Consider the following 20,606-nt stretch of genomic DNA (forward strand, 5'->3'; position numbering starts at 1 on the left):
ACATTTCAAGCCTTTGATGGCTCTTTCTATTTCCAGTATGGATATGTATTCCTGACTGTATGGCTGCTGAGTGTTTTTTACCACTGTGCTATCACTGCTTGTTTCATTTAGCAATTTCTCGAAGTAATTACTCCATACTTCGAGGATATATTTTTCTCCCATTTTCATGTCACCTTTATCATCTTTAACTCCTTTTACAGTATTCTTTCCTCATTTCTGAGTTTTTTTAAACCTTCAAAATATTTTGCCACCTTCTTGATATTTATTTTCTATGTTCTTGCCAAAGTTCACCCATGACTTTTGTTTAGCTAGTTTTATACAGTGTTTAGCTTTCTTACATTGGTCTCTGTATTCTCTAAGAGCACCAGCTGACTTATTTGTCAGGAACTTTTGATATGCTTTCTTCTTTTCCTTCACTGCCTCTTTAACTTCCTGTGTCCACTATGGAGTTCTAATTTTTCTATCCTTGCAGACAACCTCACCACATGCCTCTCTGGCTGAATCAATCAGAGCTTTCTTCAAGGCTTGCCACTGAATCTCCAAGGTTTGATTCCTGTTCTCAAACTCTTTCATTGTTTCTTCAATAATGTTTGTGTATTTTAGTCAACAGTTAACATCTGAGAACTGCTTAACTTTTATTCGCTTTAAAACTTTCTAACATGTTATTCTTTTCAATATAAAATTCAATTTTATCCTGCTCAAGACTAAATAATCATCACCTCCAATTTCAAATCCTCTGTACACTCTGGTGTCCTGCACAAGGGAGAAAACATCACTATCAACAATAACATAGTCAATGAGACTTTTCTTATTTCTTGCCTCTTCTCTCCATGTGAATTTGTGCACATTTTTATGTTGGAACATGGTGTTAGTAATAACCAGTCTCCATGTCCTGAGCAGAAATCCAAATGATATTTGCCATTATTATTAGCTTTGCTCTTTTCTCCAAATTTTCCCAAAATATTTCTGTATGTCTCACAATCATTTCCTACTCTGCTATTTAGATTCCCATCAAGAACCAACTTTTCCTTTTTCATTGTGTCAGTTGATTTTTCTAAATCCTCAAAAAATTCCTCCACTTCTACATTAGTAGAACCTTCTGTGGGACCATAGGCACAAATAAGTCTCATTGTCCAGTTCCCCATTCTCACATTTGCCCACATTACTCTACTTGAGACTGACTTCCATTCAAGAAGATTAGCCTCGTATTTTGTGTTGAATACTATGGCTACTCCTTCTTTTCCTTGATCGTCATTGCCTGAATATAACATTTTGTATTTATTGCTCAGAAAGATCTCACCAGTTTTTGTCTTTTTTGTTTCAGTCACACCTATTATGTCGATCTGGTACTTATCTAATTCCTCAGCTAGTTCTATTTCTTTGCCATTCAGGCTTCTTACGTTGATAGTACCGATCTATAACTCTGGTGATGTTGAGTTGGGGTTTGTTTTCAGATTTGTTCCAGTAGCTGACTTTTCGCTGTTCACCCTGGTTCCCTGGTGAAAACAACAGGGGGGGGGCCTTGTTTAACCGGGCGATATCCCAGCCAGCATCAAATTTTGTCGTGTTGTACCATCATTTTGTAATTTATTTTAAGCCAATAAGAATTACAATTTGGTCAGCAAAATGCTGACCAAATTGTAATTGCCAGCCCATCCTCATTCATTCAGTATCCAGATAGATACCCAACAGGGTGCACCATGAGAAGGTGAGGATTGGACATTAGGTCAGAAGCCCTGGTCGGTTCTCCGCATTCCTTTAAAGGCTATGTGGAGGTCTCCTCTCAGTTATACAGCTTTGACCTTTAAGCACCCCATAGAGAACCTATAACATGTAAAATATTTCAGCTATTTAGGCACAATGTTTAGTGAAGATGACAAATAAAATATGGAAATGGACGAAAAGAATAAGCAAAGCTGGTATGATTGCAGAGCCAGATGAATAAATTTATATGGAATAAGACAGAAATTAGCAAAAATGCTCAGGAAGCAGTATACAAGACGGTGTTCAAACCTAAAAAATTAACTTATGAACCTGAGAGTTTGGTTAGAAACAAAACAGGATCAAAAACTACAGACTATGGATACGAACATTCTAAGAGAGGTTGGCTAGTGTGAGAGGAATGAGAGTAGATGTAAGAGAACAGCATCAGAGGGCAAAGGAAAGAGGAAGGCTAGAGAATGGGAGAGACAACAATGAAAATTTTGACATGCAGGTTATAGTTTCAATGTAATAAGACCTTGATCAGGCAGCATGAGGACAAATTAAGGGAATGTCATTTGTAGAACCTCCAGAACAGGAAAAGTAGAAAGTGATATGATAGACATATAAGTTGGTGGACGAGGCTGCACATTTGAGAGGATCCACAGATTTTTTATAGGAAAGAGGGAGGCAATGATACAATAAGAGGCTATCCCTGAGCTGTATAAGGAGGATGTGGGTAGGAAGTGAGGAGTAGGCCTTTTGCATGGAGAGTAGAATGCATTGCCTGAGAGTGTGGTGAATATGGAAACAGTGCATGAGTTTAAGGTGCAGTTTGATGAGTTGTGTGTGAGAATTCCCTTCTTCACAATGGTCTTTGATTCCACAGATTTGGTAATGATAATAAATTTCTGCTGGTGAACTTAAAGAAAGAAAAAACACATCCGAAGTAGAATAATGTTAATGCCTCAAATTATCATATTACATTTATATATATATATATACACACACACACACACACACACACATACAACATGACTAACCAATCTGAAAATTAGGAACAACACACATATACAGTACTGGTTTTGACAAGCATACAGTACTCAGTTGCAACATTTCACAGAGATTGACAGTACCAGTGCTACCATATAGCAATTATCAAAACAATCTAGAAAAGATGAGTGCAATAATTAGCTGCTGCTGTAAGATAGCCATTATTAGTCATGTATGAATGGTAAAATAACAAGAAGAATCATTTCCCAATACAGACAAAATCACAGAACAACAAAACATGGAATATGATAACTTCCAGTAATTCTAACTTATTATTTACTATACTGAACTTATGAATGTAACAGTCTACCCAAATGCCGTAACTCGAACTACTTCAATTCTTGAATGAATATAAAGCCAAATGAATGGGACAGGAATAAATATAGAAATATGCTCAGTCCTTCCCCATTTGTTGTTGTTGCATTTTTTAACGTAAAGTATTCAAAAAAAGGCTGTAAACTTACTGAATATTACTATTAGTACCAAGAGTAGGCTATGGGTGAGATAATCCAAAAATGCTGTTCTAGAGACCAAACATAGAATTTTTTTTAAGTTGTTTTAAAGTCTCCAATAAATGTGATCTCACACCAGATAATAAAATTCATTTAACCATGTCAAGATATTCACAAGCCCATGGTGGGATTTGAATTCACTATGGATATTAGAGAGTAGACAGGCTATCCACTCAGGCCAACAATTAGTGCTGTGCTAATAATTCAGCCTAAACATGTTTTGAATTACTTATGATCCTAATAATATGATAGTTAATGTGTGTGTGTGTGTGTGTGTGTGTGTGTGTGTGTGTGTGTGTGTGTGTGTGTGTGTGTGTGTGTGTGTGTGTGTGTGTGTGTGTGTGTGTGTGTGTATATATATATTACATGCTGAAATAGTGATTGTTAGAGATTTCCTTCAGTGCCTGACTGACACAGATATTCTGATTACATCTTAATTTCAGGACAAAATATTCACCAAAAAAACAGTTTTAATAGAACTAAACAAAATCTTATCAAACTACACTGAAAGTTAGATAAAAGTGTAATTTTAAGACTAATAGCTTCATTCTACTGAAATAAAAGTAATAATTTATTACTAACTCTTAACAATTCCAAATCACTGGGGTGTTCCATGCCTGGGGTCATCTCAGTCAGCATTTCTCCGAATACTCTCATGTTACCTTGAACCACATCAAGTTCTGACCTCAATTTAACCAGTTGACTAGGAGTTAGATTACTGCTTCCTCTTCCTCCTACATTACCACCATCTCTTCCACCACCACTGGTTGGCATCTGCCGCTGAGGTGGCTAAAACACAGAAATTAATTTTATGATTAAAAATAAATAATGTTTAATAATGACCAATATGAAAAAAAATATTAATATCCAAGATTTCAATTAGATTCAAGTAGATATTCAAAATTATTTTTAAGGGATAAAAAATAAATCACAACCAATATACACAAAATTGATCACCATAATGGAATTAAATTACACTTAAATTTTACTATTATGTGAGGACTCCAATGAGTCCATGGACACATCATGGGAAAGTCTTCCAGACCACAACCCATCTACACACTATCATCTACTATCCACTAATAGTATTTCTGCCTGTTAGCTGTGTATATTTTGTTAAATTTTATTATGATTTCAATTACCTTATAATGTTCCATGCTGTACATTAAAGTGAGTAATTATGCTAAATACTTGTATACAGTAATCAAAGTAAAAAAGAAGTGGAAAGAAGAACAAGAAAGATAATACTGATATTATGGAATGTAGATTACAAGAGTGTGCAGACTGCAGACACCAGTAAGCAGGAGAAAGAGGGATGATATAATAGAGGACTGATAATAGAGTTTGCCTGTTGAAGTAGTGAGTGCATCCTGTGTAAAAAGTTTAAGATCTACATCCTTCCTGGAGGTCAGATGATAATAATATTTCATATAACAAGAATTAAAGAAAAGCAATTACAGTAGTATGGACATGTATATAGAATGCCTACTAAAAGGTTTCCCAAAATTCTCCAAAATGAAAGAGTAGAAGAAAAGATACCACCAGGAATACCTAGAAGAGAATGGATAGAAAACACGAAGAGCACGAGTGATCTGAACTCTTACAGCAATTTAAATAACTTAGTTGCTGATAGACTGGAAAGCAACTTTTTGTGGAAGCCTTAACCTGCCTTAGGCAGATGAGGATAATGATGAATATATTTGAATATAGATGGAGTAACCATTCTACACTGTGAATATTATGATTTGTGGGAAGAAAATGAAATAACAAATGACTTTTCATATTCTTCCTTATCTAAAATATTCATGTTTTTTCATAAAATGCAAATATATGATGAATCAACCCCCCCCCCGCTCCCTTTACAAAACATTTTACATGTTTTGTAAGAAAACATTTTCTGTATTCTAGTCCCAGTACAGGTTATTTTTATCTGTATACGAAAAAATTTCATGACTACATCCCAATGTGAACACACACACACACACACACTATATTTCTTTTCAGACAAATTATGAAGACTACAACCGTATTATAATTAATTACTTTAATGGGAAATTAAAGTAATTAATTATAACATGGTTGAAGTCTCCATAATTTGTCTGAAATGAATGCTGATCACTGCATAATACTAAAGGAAAGGATTTTGATATACACCTGGTTGTCGACTTACGACTGTCTGCCCTTACGACCACAAAGAAAAAAAAAAAATGAATGAATAAATTAATAATAAATCAGGCAGCTGCACATACGATAACTATCTCTCACATACACTCAGTTGCTTTCAAGCATCTGTTGCGTGTGGTGTATTAATTAAAATTCCAATGAAATACTACCCATAAAATGTCTAGTAAAAGGAAATGCCTTTATCTACAGATACACCAGCTAAGAAGTCAAGGAAAACTATTGATTTAGAGTGTAAAATGAAAGTTATCCAGAAGTATGAAGGCAGAAAGAAAGTGAATACGATAGCACGTGACTTGAAGTTATCATATTCTACGGTATCGACGATACTTAAGGACAAAGAAAGAATTCGGGACACTGTGAAAGGTTCCGCCTACGAAGTCTACAATTTTAACCAAACAACGACAGGGACCCATCCATGAAATGGAGAAATTGTTGTTTATGTGGATGGAAGATTTAATACAGAAAAATTCACCCATGAGCCTTTGCACATTGCAAGTGAAGGCTAGAAGTCTGTTTCAGAGTTTAAAATCATGTGCCAGAGACGATTACGCCGAAGATTTTCAAGCTGGTACTGGATGGTTTAAGTGTTTTAAAAAAAGATTTGCTTTGCATAATGTATGCACAGGAGAAGCAGGAAGTGCAGATGAAGCCCAAAAATTCGTTGATAGTTTCGACTCTTTAATCAAAGAAGAAGGTTATCACCGGAACAAATATTTAATGTGGATGAAACCAGCTTGCAATGAAAATGCATGCCTAATCATACGTACGTACATACACCAAGAAGCAAAAAGGATGCTAGGATTCAAAGCTTTTAAGGATCGGTTGGCTTTGTTGCTTGGTGGGAATGCCGTAGGTTTTAAGCTGAAGCCTTTTCTCATTTATCATTCAGAAAACCCTCGTGCATTTAAGCACACACTTCCCATTTACTACTGTTCAAACCCTAAAGCTTGGATGACTCAAGCACTGTTCGAAGACTGGTTCATGAACTGTTTTATTCTCCAGGCTTGTGAATATTGTGCGGAGAGAGGTATCCCTTTCAAGATTTTATTGATTATGGACAATGCCCCTAGCCACCCTCCTCATCTGGACGACCTACAACATGACGTTAGAGTGGTTTTTATGCCACCTAACACAACTGCTCTCATTCAACCCATGGATCAGGGTGCTATTTCAGCATTCAAGGCTCACTATCTCAAAACGACATTTGCATAAGCCATTGAAGCGATAGATTCTGATGCTGATTTATCTTTGCGAGACTTTTGGAAGCAGTACAACATTCTTCAAGATCAATTCAAATATTTCGACTGCATAGGAATGTGTAACAAAGAATAGTATGTCGGGAATTTGGAAAAAGTGTCTAAAACGTTGTGTGAATACATTTTGAAGGATTTGAAAAGGGAGAGGAACTGGAAGTGATTACAGAAAAAATAGTTAAACTTGCAAAAAATCTTAAATTAGAATGTGAAATAGAAGACATAGAGGAGTTGCTAGATTGTGAAATAAAAGAACTTTCGGGTGAAGAGTTGATTGAATTAGAAGCACAGAGACTGTCAGAAGAAAAAGCGAGAGAGAAAGAAGAGAAAGAAGAAGAGGAGCCAGAAAAGAAATTCACTGCAAAGAGTTTATCACATTCTTTTTTGCAACTGGCCAGTTTCGAAGCAATGGACCCTAATGTCGAACGATTCACAAAGGTTGAACATATCATTCAAGATGCTGTGCGTTGTTATCATGAGATATATGAAGAAAAAAAGAAACCAACTGTTCAAACAAAGCTCAGCATATTCCTCATCAAGAGAACATCTCTTACCTCAACCCAAGAACATGACCCTGACACTCCACAACCCAGCACAAGCAAAGATTAAAAATTGATTTTGTAAATTTCATTTGTATTAATTTTTACATTAATTTTAGATTGTATTTTTATGTTTACAGTACAGTATGTACAGTATTATTTTTCACATTATGTCCAATATACATAATTATAAATTTAAAAGATTATAAAAATAAATTATAAAGATGATAAAAAGATTAGAAAGGTTAAAGAATACTGTTAATAAATATATGGCCGATATACGACCAGATCGACTTACGACCTGTCAGCCAGAATGGAAGTCGGTCGTAAGTCGACGACCAAGTGTGTGTATATATATGAGGGGCTGTTCAATAAGTAATAAGACTAATTTTACTGTCACAAAACAACTCATCACAATATTAATTTCTGTGGAATAAAGAAATGTTGCTGTCTGTATTAACAAAAGAGGTTGATGGATTGCGTATACGAGCTGATGTGCCAGAATGTCACGTGACTAAATGCAAGCTTGTTTCGGCGCGCCTATGAGCCACAACCAGTCGTCGAAATGGAAGCGCCCTTGGAACAGCGTTATGCGATTAATTTTGTGTGCATTTGCAAAAATTGGCATCGGACACTTTTAACATGATATGCGAAGCTTTCCACAATGAAGCAATGTCGAGGGCAAGTGTTTTTCGCTGGCATAAAACTTTTAAGGAAGGAAGGCAAAATGTGGAAGATCTTGAACGTGAGGGAAGACCTTCAACGTCCATTACAGAGACAATGATCAACACAGCAGCAGTTATCATCAAGGAGGATTGCAGAATTACAGTACTCCAGCTGCATGCTGTCCTGAATATTTCTGTGGGAAGTGTTCACTCAATCATGGCTGAACATTTGGGACTGAAACATGTTTGCACCCGATGGATTCCCAAACTCTTGACACCGGAGCAAATGCAGCATCGAGTGGATGTGTGCACAGAATGGAAAGAAAGACTGGAACAAGAAGGTGACAACTTCTTAAAACGCATCATTACAGCAGATGAAGCTTGGTTGTATCACTATGACCCTACAATGAAACAACAAAGCAGTGAATGGAAGCATCTGTCTTCGCCTACCCCCCAAGAAAGCAAAAACGGTAAATTCGGCTGGTAAAGTTATGACCATAATGTTTTTTGACTACGAAGGCATTGTTTACCAACATGCTGTAGAACCCGGGAATACTGTAAACAGCTCATACTATGCAGATGTTTTACGGACAATGGTACAGTACGTCAAAAGGAAGCGTCCATTGCTGAAGAATGGCTTCTTATTGCACCACGATAATGCAAGGCCACATATTGTTGGTTGTGTAGTGGATGTTTTGCATTAGAACAACATAGATAATCTACCACACCCTCCATACAGTCCTGATCTCGCACTGTGCGATTTCTGGCTGTTTCCTCAGCTCAAGAAACCACTAAGAGGCCGCCATTTCGAAAGCAACAAAGCATGTGTAAAAGCTGCGGAGGCGGTTTTGAAAGAACTCTCAAAAAACAGACTTTCACATGTGTTTAAGAAGTGGAAGCAACATTGGGACAAATGCATCACGTCTCACGGTAGTTACTTCGATAAAGACCATGTAAATGATGACGATTAAAGGTAATCTGTTTTCTGTATAAATATAGTCTTATAACTTATTGAACAGCCTACGTATATATATATATATATATATATATATATATATATATATATATCACACATATATATATTATATATCACACAAAAAGTGTGTTATGAATTTCATACAAATTAAACTGCAATACTTTTTGGCAAAAGTTACAAATTTCCTAACGATGGAGATAAGGAATTAACATACAGTGCTTACAGAAAACTATGCGGAGAGACATTTCAGTATGGAATATGTCCACCCCAAACTGCGATGTGGCTCTCACAACATCATACCAGGCTTAGCGGCAAGTTATTCAAGAGCAAACTGGCCCACTCCTCCTTCAGAGCAAGGATAAGGCTTTGTATGATATCCGAAGGGGAATTTCGAGCAGCAATGCATCTCCCTATTGTGTCCCAAACATGTTCTATTGGATTGAAATCTGGGGAACAAGCTGGCCACTTGAATGTATTAATATCCTCCATCTCCAGAAGTATCTCCACTGCTCGTGTACGATGTGGTGTGGCACTGCTATCCATAAAAATGAATTCTTTGCCTACAGCACCATAGAACAATTGAACTTAATGTTGAAGAACTTCGTTGCTATATTGTTCACCAGTCATAGTCCCTTTTTACAGCACTTATAGTTCAGTGCATCCATTAAGCATAATACCTCTCCACACCATGACCCCAGCATCAGCATATCTATCCTTTCAAGAACATTCTCGATACTAGCAGTACCATTTTCATGCCAGATCAAGTGTCGTCTAGAATCGGTAGAAAGACTAAAAGAACTCATCTATAAAGAGTACATTAGCCCATTAGTGTCTTGTCCAATTTTTATAGATACAACACTACTGAAAACGTGCTCTATGATGAGCGTTGGATAAAGGGATGCAGACTAAAGGCCTTTGGGCATATAAACCTACTTGTTGCAGATGTCTCGCCACAGTTTATTGAGATATCTATGTACCTGTGCTTGAATGGAGCCAACTTGCAAGCTGACTTGCTGTGGTGTGTCAATTATGTTTTGCTGTTATAACCAAAAATCTCTCTTCATGCTCAGTGGTAGAGTGAGGGCAATCTCTCGCCAAATGTCCAGAACACATTCCATTGGTTTGAAGAACTGTCTGGATACAAATATGCGAAATCCCAAACTCTCTGGCAATATCAGTAATTCTGTGGTCTTCCTCAAACTTTCCAATTCTTCTCGTTGTGAAATTATCTAGATGATGTATTTGAGACATTACAAGACACCCAAATTTGCAACTTTATTTCTTCACAAAAAATAGTTTCCTTCAAATACAATTCAATTAGCACAGCCTTTTGCCTTTTATCCTGCTGAGTGCTACCATGTGATCCTTTCTACGCAATTCAAAAATTTGAATGTGTACCACTTTCTACTCACAATTGTCAGTTATACAAACTGCCACAAGCTGACCCATCTGAATTTGCAGCTGTAATCTTCAGAAATGGTGTTCATGCTTAGGTTTTGGACACCAGCATATCTGTACATAGATCTATGTAAAAGTTCTGTTTTCCCATTGGATCCTATGGTTTGTATTTTCAATTCCATGCTGAGCTAAGACTGATTTTTGCAGTTTGATAAGTCAGATGTGGTCTTGATGTTCAGAAATATGTTTCTGGACTGATCTTCCTGTTTGTTCATAGTATGACAGATAGCATGAACATGAGATGTTATACTCCAGGTAGCATCACTGCTGAGAGTTTGTCTTTTGGAGAGAGTACCAATGATGCTACTACCTGGAGTATACAAATGAAAATGAGTTGCAGAGATTATGGATTTGGTTAATAGGTTTGAGGATAGCAATAAGTTGCTATCTTTTTATAATCTTTGCAACTAATTCAGAGATGCCTTTTATGTAAGGTATAGGAGTCCTTTGTAATTCTACTTCTTCTCATGGATGTTCTCCTGAAGTGGTATTAACTATTTATCATGTTCTTCTTGGGTTGAATCCATTTAGTAGAGCTGTTTGTTTAATGGCTTCCAATTTCTGTTTGAGCATCCCTCAGAAGATCCTGTGTGCTCTGGTCTACAGAACACCGACCTTTACAGGACCCTATATTCACAATACATTAGAACACCACCCATCTCAGAAATCATCATCATAATGCTAATTATGGTTATAGATCAAGTTGGTCTGTTCCAGTCTCATTATCCATCTAATATCCTCTTTTGAGTTCTACCCAGCCTTCTCTTTCCAACTGGTTTTTATTTTATTAATTGTTTAGGATATCAGGTGTTGGTCATTCAGTTTGCATGTTCTATCCGATTTTGTTTGTAATTGTTTAGTTTTTCTTCTAGGAAAAAATAGTTCTAGTGATTTTATTTTTAGTTCTTTTAAAATATCTGCATTCCTTTTTTGTCTAATTATGCATTTTGCAGTTCTTATCATGAATCTTATTTCATTTGCTTTTATTCTTTCTTTATCTTGTTTATTTATTGCCCAAATTTCGCTGCCATATAATAATGTAAGCACTGCTGAAGTATTGCATATTTTCAAGCGCGTTTCTTTTTGTACAATATTGGGATTGATAATAAATAGTTATTTATTATTAATAACTATTTTACTTCTAACTGGAGTTTGTTCACAAAATGCCATTGTTTTAGTTTTATCTACGGATATTTTCATTCCAAATTGTTCTATTATAATGTTTCAGTTAAATATTGCTCTTTGTAAATTGTCTTCCTTATCTGATATTATTACCTGATCATCTAGAAATAATAACATATTTATTTTACATATTATTATTATTATTCAGGCCTCCAAGGAGTCAAAAGACTCATCGAGGGGAGGTCCCCCCCCCTGAGAAACACAAAGTCTATCATACCACTCTTTAAACTCACTGACCGTTCTCGCTCCCACCACTCCATCAGGCAATGCATTCCACGGCTCAACCACCCTCCACACAAAAAAACCACTCCTTACCCTCTTGCTCACAGTTTCCTTTCGTAACTTCCAGGGATGGCCTCTTGTCATCACTCCTTCCCGCTGTTCAACCAAGCGAAAGAACTCCCCAGTGTCAACCCTGTAACCACCTCTCAACAGTTTAAAAGTCTCAATCATATCACCTCTCCCTCTTCTATCCACCAAACTCTGCAGTCCACATTCTCTCAGCCGATCCTCATAACTATCCTTGTACAGTCCTGAAACCATCTTTGTATCCTTTCCACAGTTAATTTATCCCCTTCAAATCCTGGGGACCAAATCTGAGAACAATAGTCCAAGTGTGATCCGATCAGAGACTTATACAATGGAATGATAACCCTCTTATCTCTGCAGGTCAGTGTCCTTCTCATAATAGCAGCAATCCTCTGTGTTACCTTCACCACCTTTGCAATATGTCCCCTAAACTTCAGGTTTCTATCAATCATCAACCAAAGATCTCTTGTCTCCCCTACTTCCTCGTATAACTCCTCCCATAGAGTATGCAGCATCCCATCGACGTTTCCCAAACCTCAAGACCTTACATTTTGCTGCATTAAACTGACACCCCCATTCATTTGCCCATCTATCTAGCTTATTTAAATCCTCTTGCAGGGCTACCACATCTGCACTATTACTAATAATCCTTCCCAGCTTTGCATCATCCGCAAACAACTGAATATCCCCCCTGCAATCCACTGGCTATGTCATTGATATAAAGGTTAAACAATATAGGTCCCAGTACTGAGCCCTGTGGGACCCCACTTGTAACCCTCTGCCTCCTGGAAACTGCTCCACCATACACAACTCTCTGATACCTATCAGACAGCCAATCCTGAATCCAGTTGACCAATCTGACATCCAGACCCATGTGCTGCAACTTAAATATCAGCTTATCATGTGGCACCCTGTCAAATGCCTTCGCCAAGTCTAAGAAAATTGCAGTATATGCCTTTCCCTCATCTAATGTTCTTGTAACTTTATTATAAAAGGCTAGCATATTGCTAAAACAAGAGCGTCCTTTCACAAATCCATGTTGATTCTCACAGATAACATTACCCTCATCTGCCCAATGCTGTATACGGTCCCTCACTACTTTCTCCAAGATCTTAACAACTACTGATGACACACAGACTGGCCTATAATTAGACACTTCCAGTCTGTTACCACCCTTATGCAATGGCACTATCTTACCTTCCTTCCATTCCCTGGGCACCTTTGCCAAAGCCATACTTTCATTGAAAAGCCATGTTAAAGGCACTGTCAATTCCCTAGCACATTCTCTCAAAACTCGTGGTGAAATACCATCCAGTCCCACAGCTTTACTGATATCCAGAGTACTCAGTATCTGAAACACACTCTCCTCCTGTACCTCCAGACCTCGAACCAGTCCTATCCCTCTAGCATTAAAACTGACTCCTCTAGGATGAAATACTCCAAGAAAGTGTTCATTGAACAATTCCACTATGTCCTCTGCATCAGTCACTCTATTCCCATTTTTATCCCACAATATCATTCTTCCACAGTCATTTCTCCTCCTACTGGCCACATAGCTAAAAAATTCCCTAGGATTTCCTTTGGATCTTAGGGCCAATCTCCTCTCATATTCCAGTTTCACTTTCCTTACCACACTAGTCACTCTTCTGGCCTGTGTCTTATATTCCTCATGCATCTCTTCACCTGTCTCCTTAATATCTCTTCCATAGCCTCTTTTTCGCATGCAATTCCTGTTTAATATTGTTTGTCATCCACTTTACTCCAAATTGCATCCTCTTCTTCACTCGTGGTATACAACTTACCATTGCTGATAACAAATATTCTTTCACAATTTCCCACGCACTAGTGATATCCCGGCCTTCCAATTCCTCCCTCCATGAAACTTCCCGAAGTTGACGTCTAAGACTATTATAATCACCTGCCTTATATTTCCACATAAGTTCCCATCTCTTTGATACTCCTGCATGTCTATTCATTTTCCAAGTCAACACCATATGGTCACTCTCTCCAACTGGTGGGAGAGACGTCAACTCAGTCATTATCAACTCTTCTGATGCTATAACCAAATCCAAAACTTTTGAACCTCTTGTTCCCTCTGTTACATGTTGCCTAAGACATTTGTCCCTCAAGAATTCTAGAAATTCCATTCCCCTATTGCTACATGCATCTTCCTCTCTCCAATTTATACTACTGAAGTTAAAATCTCCCATAACAATCATTCTTCTTGCACTTGCCAAACTTAGCTGTCTAAACATCTCCTGGTCCCAATCCTCTGTGCTCCTGGGTCTGTAGCAACACCCCACTAAATATCCTGTCTTGCCTACCTCTACCTCACACCATACGCTCTCAAAATCATTCGTCTCACTTCCTTCCAAATTCTCCACTCTTAGAGGACATAGGTCATCACTTATCATAAGCAGTACCCTACCATCACGCTTTCCCCTCCTATCCTGACGAAAAATGCTATACCCAGCGACTTCTATTCCTGTTGTTATATCCCCTTCTGTCAACCATGTCTCAGTGATCGCAATAATTTTTGGCCAGGCTGATGCTATCTTCGCCACCAATTCCTCTCCCTTATTCCGGATACTCCTGGCAAAGTGGGATACTAGATCCAACATTATTTCAAAGCAGAATGTTTGTAGAAACTATTAATGTTTTATAAGTTGACCTAAGATCTTACAAGAATACAATCCTCGGCTTCCACAAGTTGTCTTGGCTTGTACTACTTAAAAGACACGAGCAATACCCAAGCGTCCATATATTTGCCTTTTATTAGTACATTTGATAAACGTTCCACTGGCCTGACAGCTATTTCGAAATGGTTGATTCTCTTCAGAGACCAAGTAGAAGCCTTAAGAGAGCAAAAATTCTCATTCAGTACTAAGGAAATTGAAATGTCAGAGGAATGTATTTTCTCTCTTAAGGCTTCTTGTAAACTCAGTCGGTGTGTAAAATTAATTACTAAAGAAAGCCATAAAGCTTCATTTCAGTGATGTAAAATTACATATGCTAAGTGGATACTAGATCCAACATTATTTCAAAGATGAATGTTTGTAGAAACTATTTAAGTTTCATAAGTTGACCTGAGAGCTTATAAGAATACAATCCTCGGCATTCCTGAGTTGCCTTAGTTTGTACTATTTAAAAGACATGAGCACTGCCCAGGTGTCCATATTTAGCCAGTGAAACCTTTATCAAATGTATTAATAAAATATGAATATATGGACCCTTGGACAGCATTCATATACTTTTATGTTTGTAGAATGTATTCATTATTTTTAAATTATTATATAATCAATGAGTCATTTTCCATTTTTGTTTACTATTGGTTCTCCAATTTTTTCTATATTATTAATCATTTTTTTCATTCCTATTCTGGAGTTAAGATCTCCAGCTATAATTATATTGTCTGTTTTATTTAATTTTTCATATAATCCTTGGAACTGTTTGCAAAAGTCATCAATTTCTTCTTCTTTCCCTTCTTCAGGGGCGCACACTCCAACAACTGTTAAATTTGCTTATTTAATTTTAATCGTACTAGTAATATTCTTTTATTCCAGTATGAAAAAGGAGTTATTGGGGATGCCATACTGTTGGAAAGTTTTGCAGGCACTACGTTCATATTGTGTTTGTTGTTTGGCCTTGTAGTCCAAAGACATTACATACGAGGGTGGTCTGAAAAGTTCTCGGCCTAACAATAAAAAAACGGATTTATAATTTCAAAATTATTTTTATTTTTCAACATATCTCTCTTAAGGCTAATACATTTATTCCAGTGATGCTTCAGCGCCATTATCCCATCCATGTAGTGGTTCTCAGTAAGATCTACAAAATATCCCTCTACAACTTTAGTCACCTCTTGATTCAAAAAAAAATGTGACCAGCAAGGAAGAGTTTTAGTTTTGGGAACAGATAGAAGTCAGCGGGAGCCAAATCTGGGGAATATGGGAGATATTCCAACAATTCATTGTGCAGATCACTTAATTTTCCTATTGCCAAAACACCTTTGTAGGCAGGTGAACTGTCCTAATGAAAGATAACTTTTTCCTTCTGCAAACCGGGTCTTTTCTCACGAATTTTTTTGTCTAGTTGTCTTCTTTTGCACTAATCAACTAGCTTCTATCCACTGTTTTGACTGCTGTTTGGATTCCGGTGTATAATGGTGAATCCAAGTCTCATCCATAGTAATAAATCAATGCACACAATCAGTTTTCTTCTTGTTAAATGCTCCAAACACTTTTCAGATTTTCAGAGTGCATTTTTGATCTACTGTGAGCAAGCACAGCACCCATTTTGTGCAAAGCTCTTTCATTTGCAATTCTCATCATCATCAAATTCCTGCCATGTACCCTCAAGGGGTATACAGGATATGATAGTACTACATGAAAAAAATTACATCATTACTAACTTCCTATCTACAATTTTCCTCCAAATTAGTCTGTTATTTGTCAAGACTCCAACATTATCAGATCTTATATTTCTATCATCTAAGACACTTTGTACTGTATCAATCCACCTATATCTTGGTCTTCCTCTGGGTTGTTTTGCTGCCAACCTGGCAGAGAACACTTGTTTTGCTAATCTTTCTTCGCCCATTCTGTTCAAGTGACCATACCACCTGAGATTAGCTCTGCTAATGCATTCCTGGATGCTGACAATATCAAGTTCTTTCCTAATATCTTCGTTTTTAATATGATATTGCCATTGATGCCATCTGTTCACGCCTCTAATCTTTCTCAGGACTCTCAATCTGCGGTCTCTAGTCTTGGGTTAAGTGTTTTACTTCTGACCCAGCTCTCAGATCCATAAGTTAAAACTGGTTTGAACACTGTCTTGTATACAGCTAATTTAGTGTTCTGACTAATTTCTCTTTTATTCCATATGAATTTATTCAGTTGACTTCCTATCATACCAGCTTTGCTGATTCTGTTGTCTATTTCTATATTTAATTTACCATCTTCGGTAAAAATCGTGCCTAAGTAGCTGAAATGTTTTACTTGTTCCACAGGTTCTCCATTCACAACACAGTTGGCCTCATACCATATCTATTACAACAATTATTCAATTTAGTCAGAGAATCTTGCAGACTTGTAGCGAATTTATTTAGAAGTATAACATCATACGCATAAAGCAAAGAGCAGACATTAACATCTCCAATTTTGATATCATGTTTAATACCACTTTCCTTCATAATGTGATTCATATAGATAAAGAATAACAGAGGGGATAATGTACATCCTTGTCTCACACCAGATTTAACATTAAACTATCTTCCTGTACTTCCTTCAATTCTAACTGCTGACTTACAACTCAAATAAAGACTAAGTATTGCTTGATATAATGCCCCATTGACACCATATAACTATAGCATAATGAATAGTTTCTCTCTTGGCACCTTGTCATATGCCTTTTCCAAATCGACAAAACTTAAATATAGATCTTTGTTATATTCCCATGCTTTCTCGACTATTTGTCGTAAAGTGAAGATCTGATCTTGGCAGCTTCTATTTGGCCTGAATCCGCTTGTTCTCCACCAAGCTTTTCTTCCACAATTCTTCTCAACCGTTTATCAAGTATACTTGCATAGATCTTGCCAGGAACACTCAGTAGGGAAATACCTCTGTAATTTTCACATTCAGTTTTATTTCCCTTTTTATATATGGGTACTATGAGAGCTCTACTCCAATCATCAGGAATTCGACCCTTTGTCCAGGCATTCTGAACTATGCAGTGCAGCCACAGTAAGACTTTTATACCACCATACTTCAGCATTTCTGGTCGAATATCATCTACTCCTGCTGCCTTTCCACATTTCAAGCCTTTGATGGCTTTTTCTACTTCAAGTATGGATATATATTCCTGACTGCATGCCTGGGCAGTGTTTTTTACCACTGTGCTGTCATCACTGCTTGTTTCATTTAGCAATTTTTCAAAGCAATTACTCCATACTTCAAGGATATCTTTTTCTCCCGTTTTCATGTCACCTTTATCATCTCTAACTCCTTTTACAGCACTCTTTCCTACATTCTTAAGCTTCTTCAACAACCCCAGAATATTTTGCTACCTTCTTGATATTTATTTTCTATATTCTTGCCAAAGTCCTCCCATGACTTTTGTTTAGCTAGTTTTACACAGTGTTTAGCTTTCTTACATTTGTCTCTGTATTCTCTAAGAGCACAAGCTGATTAATTTGCCAGGAACTTTTGATATGCTTTCTTCTTTTCCTTCACTGCCTCTTTAACTTCCTGTGTCCACCATAGAGTTCTAATTTTTCTATCCTTGCAGACCATTTCACCACATGCCTCTCTAGCTGAATCAATCAGGGCTTTCTTCAAGGCTTACCACTGAATCTCCAAGGTTTGATTCCTGTTCTCAAACTGTTTCATTTTTTCTTCAATAATGTTTGTGTATTTTAGTCAACAGTTCACATCTGAGAACTGCTCAACTTTTATTCGCTTTAAAACTTTCTGACATGTTATTCTTTTCAATATGAAATTCAATTTTATCCTGCTCAAGACTAAATAGTGATCACTTCCAATTTCAAATCCGCTGTACACTCTGGTGTCATGCACCAAGGAGAAAACCTCACCATGAACAATAACATAGTCAATGAGACTTTTCTTATTCCTTGCCTCTTCTCTCCATGTGAATTTGTGCACATTTTTATGTTGGAACATGGTGTTAGTAATAACCAGTCTCCATGTCCTGAGCAGAAATCCAAATGATATTTGCCATTATTATTAGCTTTGCTCTTTTCTCCAAATTTTCCCAAAATATTTCTGTATGTCTCACAATCATTTCCTACTCTGCTATTTAGATTTCCAACAAGGACCAACTGTTCCTTTTTCATTGTGTCAGTTGCTTTTTCTAAAGCCTCAAAAAATTCCTCCACTTCTACATTAGTAGAACCTTCTGTGGGACCATAGGCACAAATAAGTCTTATTGTCCAGTTCCCCATTCTCATATTTGCCCACATCACTCTAGTTGAGACTGACTGCCATTCAAGAAGATTAGCCTCGTATTTTGTGTTGAATCCTATGGCTACTCCTTCTTTTCCTTGATTGTCATTGCCTGAATATAACATTTTGTATTTATTACTCAGAAAGATCTCACCAGTTTTTGTCTTTTTTGTTTCAGTCACCCCTATTATGTCGATCTGATACTTATCTATTTCCTCAGCTAGCTCCATTTCTTTGCCATTCAGGCTTCTTATGTTGATAGTACCGATCTATAACTCTGGTGATGTTGAGTTGGGGTGTGTTTTCAGATTTGTCCAGTACCTGACTTTTTGCTGTTCGCCCTGCTTCCCTGGTGAAAACAACGGGGAGCCTTGTTTAACCAGGCGACGCCCCAGCCGGCATGAAATTTTGTCATGTTGTACCATCATTTTTTTATTTTGGTGTAACCAATAAGAATACAATTTGGTCGGCTAAATCCCAAATTGCCAGCCCATCCTCATTTGTTCGGTATCCAAGTAGATACCCAAAAGGGTGCACCACGAGAAGGTGAGGATTGGACATTAGGTCAGAAGCCCTGGTCGGTTCTCCGCATTCCTTTAAAAGCTATGTGGAGGTCTCCTCTCAGTTATACAGATTTGATCCTTAAGCACCCCATTTTTTTTTTTTTTTCAATTGCAATTCTTCATGCAAAATATATTATACACATTCTTTTGAAATGGCTATAGTCTCAGCAATTTCAAGCACTTTGACTCGCCGGTCATCCAATACCATATCGTGCACTTGATCAATGATTTCTGGTGTTGCTATACTTTTTTTTGGACATCCAGCTTTGAATATGATCCATGCACGTTTAAACTCGGCAGTCCATTTCTTAATTGTTGAAAATGAAGGAGAAGAGTGCCCATCAACTTTTATGAACTTCGAATGAATTTCTTTTGGCATTAAATCTTCTTTTAGAAAGAATTTTATAACTGCATGATACTCAATTTTATGCATTTCAAGGAATACAGACAACACTCTTGCTTCAGACAGTAGTATAAAACAAACTACTTGATAGAATGACTTGCAATTTCACATGGATGCTTATGACAGATGTACCAACTTAGAAAAAACAAAAATCTTGCCGATAGTGTTGCCATCTATGGTCGAGGCCAAGAACTTTTCAGACCACCCTCATACATTGTTGCCATATCTTAATAGCCAGCATCCTAAAATAAACACCAATGAAAAAGAAAGTAACACTTGTCTCCTCTCTTTAGATACATTAGTAACATGACTTCCTAATGGCTCATTAATCTTCTCCATCTACAGAAAACCCACTCATACAGGTATGTACATACATAATCACACCATTCTTCTCAATAGTATGGAATCCTCAAAATATTTACTGACCAAGCCAAGGCCATTTGTTCAAATGACACAGTCCCTGAAACTGAACTTAGTGGACCTTTGCAACACCTTTTTAGCCAATGACTACAGCCCATATAAAATAGATAAAATATTGCATGCAACTCTCCATTCTTCCAAAACACAGAATCATAGCAACCATTGCCATTCCCATATGTTCAGGGTACATAAGAAAAAATAACCACAGTTCTCTGCAAATATGATCTCCATGCCACTTTAAAACCTTTCATTCAGCTAGCTATTTTCATACATTCGACTAAAAATTAACCGCATTCTCTTGAAAGTCCCAGCGTGTATAAAGTTCCTTGTGCCTACAGTTCAACCTTCTTTGGACAGACTGATAGATTAGTTAATCCGCCTTGAAGAACACAAAAATTACATCCACTATCATCTGCATGACAAGTC

At 37.1% G+C, this 20,606-nt stretch overlaps 1 protein-coding gene across 1 annotated transcript in view; it reads right to left on the reverse strand.

The window, feature by feature from the left end:
- Positions 1-20,606, reverse strand: part of LOC150097244 (TOM1-like protein 2) — a 253,155-nt gene that overhangs the window by 123,496 nt on the left and 109,053 nt on the right. Inside the window, exon 7 of the mRNA XM_090407627.1 lies at positions 3,849-4,055. Within this exon, the coding sequence (XP_090263753.1) occupies positions 3,849-4,055 (207 nt within the window). The remainder of the gene's footprint in view (positions 1-3,848; positions 4,056-20,606) is intronic.

This window comes from Typopeltis vanoorti, chromosome 17 (assembly GCF_054136105.1).
Source record: "Typopeltis vanoorti isolate ZY-2024b chromosome 17, IOZ_Tvanoo_1.0, whole genome shotgun sequence".
Lineage (NCBI taxonomy): Eukaryota > Metazoa > Arthropoda > Arachnida > Uropygi > Thelyphonidae > Typopeltis > Typopeltis vanoorti.